This window comes from Grampus griseus (assembly GCF_964374135.1).
Source record: "Grampus griseus genome assembly, chromosome: 14".
NCBI classification, from domain to species: domain Eukaryota; kingdom Metazoa; phylum Chordata; class Mammalia; order Artiodactyla; family Delphinidae; genus Grampus; species Grampus griseus.
In genome coordinates, this window is record NC_139008.1 from 15,822,749 (window position 1) to 15,828,927 (window position 6,179).

Consider the following 6,179-nt stretch of genomic DNA (forward strand, 5'->3'; position numbering starts at 1 on the left):
GGGTTGGCCTGCCCATGCCAGTTCCCATGTATGGGCAACCACTTGGAGGTATTTTTACCCACTGGATCCCCCGTTCCTTACCCTGATAACCAGGGTGCCCTTGCAGCACCGGACCACTCAGATTCTGGTGGAAGAGGTAACACAGGCCACTTAGATAGATGTTCTGGTCACATGTCCGAGACAGCCCAGGGTCACAGGCCTGAAGGAATCAAAGATTTTTTAAAAGGTTGGGGCTTCCTCTTGCTGTGTGTCTTTAGGGCATCATCAACCAAGAACAAAAGCCTTCAGGGTCATCATCCCCCGACCTCATTCCCATCATCCAACTGGTTGCTAAGGCAAGGTAATTCGGCCTCCAGGTATCTTGTATCAGTCTCTCCATCCCCACTACCAATGTTATATGCCAACGGATGCTCGCTGCCTATAGGACAAAGTCTAAACTCCTTAGTTTGGCATTCATATAGTTCACAGTAGGCACTATCCTACATTTCCAAACCCATCCCCTTCTATTTCCAATTACACATTCTGTGTTTAAGCCAAATCAAATGACTCCCTATTCCCAGAATATACAATGATGTTTCTTTCATTTATGACTATCTTTCCTGCCAGACTGTAATTTCTTGAAAGTCAGGGCTCACGTCATGGTCATCTTTGCATCTCACTCCCCTTCCCCCATCAGAACCCAGCACAATGCCAGGCATGTAAGAGTAGCTAAGTAATCAAGCTCCAATTAAATACTGGATAACTATTTCACTCGCTTAGCCTTCTATTTCTTATATACCTGTGTCAGAAGGATGCTGCTGGGATGAACTGTAAAGAGTAATGGACTTGTAATCAAATAGGAATTATATTCAAATCCTGGCTCTACCTCTTTAAAACCATGTGACCTTGACCAGGTCTTTTAACCCCTTTGGTTCTGTTTCCTCATGTGTAAAATCTGTATACTGATCCCTATCTCACCTGAGTGTCTTGAGGATTAAAAGAGATAAGGCAGTGTTTCCCAAACTTTAGGCGTTTGTGTACCAGTTCACAATTTCTGTCATATGGGCATATCATCCACACTATTATTAATATTTTATTTAACTAAAATTTACTTTTTTTAAAAAATTGAAGTATGGTTGATTTACAATGTTGTGTTAGTTTTTGGAGTACAGCAAAGTGATTCAGCTATATATATATATATATATATATACATTCTTTTTCATATTTTCTTTTCCATTATGGTTTACGACAGGATATTAAATATAGTCCCCTGTGCTGTACTATAGGACCTTATTGGGGGAGGGAGGATGGAGGAGGGAAGGATTGGGAGTTTGGAATTAGCAGATGCAAACTATCATATATAGGATGGATAAACAAGGTCATACTGTACGGCACAGGAAACTATATTCAATATCCTGTGATAAACCATAATGCAAAAGAATGTGAAAAAGAACATATGTATAACTGGGTCACTATGCTGTATAGCGGAAATTGACACAACGTTGTAAATCAATTATACTTCAAGAAAATTAAAAACAAAAACAAGAAACAAAAAACAAAACCCAAGAGGAACTTGTTTAAAATTTACTGTTTTAAACTTTAGCCTCATCCTATGCAATGCGAGGCAAGAAATCATGAATTTAACGTACCTGGTGAATATTTTTCTAATAAGCCATTAAATAAATATATGACTATTAAAACATTAAAAGTTGTGTACCATCACAAATCACCTTGTATGTTAACGGTCACAGATATTGTACGTTTGGAAAAAACACTGAGATAACTAAGGTCTCAAAAATAGCTGACTGATAGATGGCTCTCAATAAACACTGACTGAATCTGAACCTTTCTGATGCCTATAATCTTCTATAGCATGGGTCCCCATCCCCTCGGTCCGCTACCCTTCTGGGGCCTGTTAAGAACTGGGCCTCACAGCAGGAGGCGAGCGGTGGCGAGCAAGCAAGCAAACCTTCATCCGCCTCTCCCCATGGCTTCCCTTCACCGCCTGTACCATCCCCCACCCCCACCCCCAAGCCCGGTCAGTGGAAAAACTGTCTTGCACGAAACCAGTCCCTGGTGCCAAAAAGGTTGGGGACCGCTGTTCTATAGGATCTTTAATCCATTTTTTTCTTTTCTTTGTCTCCCTTTCCTAGCATCAATCTTCACAGGCGCTGATATCACACTGTACATAACTCTTACCAAAAGGCTGTCACTTGTGGGATCTGTCGCCAAGGTCATTCCCAAGTACTTGGAGGTATAGTTGGAACCTGCAGGCACCAGAAGATTGGTCTGGAGGAACTTAGGCAATCCAGGTGTGATGGGGTCAGCCTCAATTTCCCGATACCATTCCTCCCAGCTCCCAAATCAGTTACTCACTACTCAGTCTGACTGGCAAGCAGTGTCCAGTGCCTGGGTGGCACTGATAGAGGTTTCCCATGTTGTTCCCCTCACCTGGAGCTCCCACGACAACCCTGATGAGAAATCGCATCTGTGAGATGGAGTTGCCCAGGCCTTTACCCCCCCCTCCCAACTCCTACCTATTAAGGGGGTTTGGACCCCCCACAAGATATCTCAAAGCAATTCAGCCACTCTTCTTCTGGGTGACTCCTCAGCCCCCATCTCGTCCCTATTGAATCCCAGATAAATAATCCGATGTGACAGAATTCTAGAAAGTTAAGGATCTTTTCCATTTACAGTCCAGAAAAACAGAGGCCCAGAGAATGATCTGCTGGAACGTCACAATACGAGTTCATTTAATCAGCCAACAATTCAAAAGTCGTTTATGGCTTACCTGCTATGTGCTAGGCTGTGGTATGTACTAGGGAGGGGTGGGGATTAGAGAGAAAAACCAAATCTCTGCCATCGAGGAGCTCACTGTCTAGTCTGGGAAAGAGTCTGGAATCTAGGAAGTATGGCCAAGTGTTTTAGGGGTTGTGATACATATTCCCTTCTATTAGGCACTTATAAGGTGCTTTAATGATGGACGGTCCACATCGTACTATCTGATGGCCTTGCTCCTGTTGCTTGGGTCCCACCACGGACTCCTCAAAACCGGAAGGTCCTGGCCAGGGCAGGGAGGACCTGCGGCGACAGCTCACCCATTTCCAACCTGCAAGACGCGGTACCCAAAATGCCTCCCGGCGTCTGGGATGGAGAAGTTTTGCACGTGTCGCACATCCAGGTTGTAGTTCCAGGCTGGGGCTGAGGGAGACCAGGACCAGGTCAGCCACTTCCGACCAGGGACCCCCCACGACCACCTCAGAGCGGCGGGCGTTGATTGGCCTCAACCCACGTGCCCGCAGTGGGCGGCCTCACCCGCAAAGACCTCGCTTCCTTCTCCCCAGGCCACCCACACCCCGGGCAGGGCTGGCAGCCCATTTCCTGGACTCCAGGAAATGTGAAAGCAATTCCCTACTACCCAGAGCTCTGGCAGCGCCAGGGCCTGGGGAGGACACACAACTTCCTGATTGGCCCATCAGCAAAGAAGGAAGGATGAGAAGGCAGAGACCCCTAAGAAAGGAGCAGTCCGAAGGGCCCCCCCCAACCCGAGGCGGTGGGGATGCCCCAAGGCAGGGTGTATCTCCCCACACACACCCACTTCTCCTCTGGGCTTGGGGCCCCGTCGCCCTGAAAACTCAGATAATTAGCCTCAGGCTCCCTCCCTGTGAAAGTTCAAGATCCCCTGATCCTGTGAAGCTGCCTCCTCACTCTTGTACTGCTCCCTGCCTCCCCACCCCACCATGGACCAGTCTCTGCCATAACCATTAGATCTCAAATTCCCCCATCACATCCCCCACCTAAGCCCCAAACTGTTCTTTTTGGCCTTGCTTTCCTTCCAGGCCTCAGGCTCATTTCACATCTTAAGATGTCATTTCTTTCCCCCCTTCTCCCTCCAGAATTCCTGGGCCCCACGTTACCTATGGCCAATCCCACACTTAAAACAGCTGCTCATTTACTCTGGTTCCACAAAGCCCTGCAGTTTCCCTGGTCACAGACACATGTCCCCTCCCCTCCCCACCTCTCTTGCCTACCAAAGAGAAAAGGCCCAGACAGCAGCAGCCTCATCACCATGATGCAGGAATTCATCTTTCAAGGGGCTGGAGGGACCCGACCTAGGTGCAGTCTCAGAGGGCTCTTGGGATTTACTGGCAACCTAGACAGGGTGAAAGAGGGAAATGATAATGCCTCAGGGCCGCTTGCAGTGGAAATTTCTCACAGAGGCGCCAGGCTGGTGACACTGCACTGGGGGAGAGAGGGTTGTGCCTGGAGGGGTTGTGAAACCGCATGGGTTCAGAGAGGAAGTGTAAGCAGGTTAAAGACACTTCCTGTGCCTGCTTGCATTTTCTTATCATCCAGCGGCAGGCAGCACAGTAGTGCTGCCCGAGAGCTGCTGTGTCTCAATCCTTCACCAGCACACAAACTTAAGATTCGTTAAAGCTCAGTGGAGGACTGGTCAGATGAACTGTGGTACAACCGTAATGGAATGCTATGTAGCCACAAAAAAGGAGGATTGAAAAAAAATAAGATGGGGGGGAAGAATGATGTAGCTTTCTCTTGATGTTGAAAGATGCCCATGATACACTCACCATCGAAGAAAAAAAACAAGTTACAGAACAGTATATTTAATAATTCGTTTTGAGTCTAAAACACAAACAAAAAATAATAATTTCCACAGAATGGGAGATATATGATTTGCAAGTCATCTGATACAGGACTTGTATCCAGAATATATAAAGAACTCTTGTGGGACTTCCCTGGTGGTCCAGTGGTTAAGACTCTGCACTTCCCCTATAGCGGTCGCGGGTTCCATCCCTGGTCAGGGAACTAAGATCCCACATGCTGTGCAGCACTGCCAAAAAAGGAAAAAAACAACAATGACAAAACAAAACAGAATATATAAAGAACTCCTGTAACTCAATGGTAAAAAGACAACCCAGTTTTCAAGTGGGCAAAGAATTTGAATAGACGTTTCTCCAAAGACAGTATATAAAATGGCCACTCCGTACACGAAAATGTTCAACATTATTAGTCATTAGAGGAGTACAAATCAAAACCAAAAGATACCACTTCACACCAAAGAGGATGGCTAGAGTAAAAAAGAAAGAAACTAAGTGTTCGTGAGAACGTGGAGAAATGGGAACTCTTGTGCTTTGCCGGTGGGAATTTAAGCTGGTGCAGCTACTGTGGAAAACAGTTTGACAGTTCCTCAAAAAAGTTAAACATAGTTTCCATGTGACCTAGCGATTCCTAGGTCTAGACCCAAAAGAATTGAAAATATGTTCACCAAAAAACTTATACATGAGTGCTCATAACAGAATTATTCATATTAGCCAAAGACTGGAAACAATGCAAATGTCTACCCACTGATGAATGGATAAACAAAATGTGGTCTATTCATACAGTGGAATATTATTCAGTCATTAAAAAAAGAATGGAGTATTGGTACATTCTACAGTGTTTGTCCATGTAGAATGTTTGTACATTCTACAAACATTCTACAATGTTTGTCCATGGACAAACCTTGAAAATCATGCTAAGTGAAACAAGTCAGGCACAAAAGGTCAGATATGGTATGCTTGCATTTACATGAAATGTCCAGAATAGGCAAATCTATAGAGACAGAAAATAGATGAGTGGTTGTCAGGGCGGGGGGAGTGGAGAATGTGGAGTGACTGCTCTTGGGTATAGAGATTTTTTTTGGAGTGATGAAATGTTCTGGAATTAGATAGTGGTGATGGTTGCACAACTTTCTGAATATATTTTTAAAAAACACTAAATGGTATGTGATTTATATCTGGAAAAAAAAGAAAGATAAATGGAAGTTGAAATTATGGGTGTGTTTGTAAAAAAAAAATCTGAAACGACACACAACCAAACTCTAAACAGTGATTACCTCTGCAGAATACGGATTACACATTTCTGCATTATCTGGAAGAGGGTGTATAACTTGGGTAATTAAAAAAAATAAAAATATTAAAAACACAACAGAATAGAGGAAGTGTATTTGTTTATGGGAAAACAATACTGATACACTTCTTATTCTCTCTGTTGTGAGGAAATCCTGCTCAACCTGCAAGGCCACTTCCAGTGTCACTGCCCTGCAGAAGGCTTTTGCAGTCAGATTACCCATAATCTACCGCCAGGCAGTTACAACTTGACGAGCTGGCTCTTGTTAATTAGATGATATTAAACAGTCTTTT

General features: G+C 44.6%; 1 protein-coding gene across 2 annotated transcripts in view; it reads right to left on the reverse strand.

The window, feature by feature from the left end:
- ITGAL (integrin subunit alpha L) overlaps positions 1–4,065 on the reverse strand; it is a gene marked incomplete at its 5' end in the record, with an annotated part of 40,767 nt that extends 36,702 nt beyond the window's left edge. For both annotated transcript variants that reach the window (XM_082670011.1, XM_082670010.1), the window contains 5 exons: positions 82–199; positions 2,179–2,246; positions 2,356–2,450; positions 3,078–3,180; positions 4,011–4,065. In XM_082670011.1, the coding sequence (XP_082526137.1) occupies positions 82–199; positions 2,179–2,246; positions 2,356–2,450; positions 3,078–3,180; positions 4,011–4,065 (439 nt within the window). The remainder of the gene's footprint in view (positions 1–81; positions 200–2,178; positions 2,247–2,355; positions 2,451–3,077; positions 3,181–4,010) is intronic.
- Between the last annotated feature and the right edge of the window lie 2,114 nt (positions 4,066–6,179).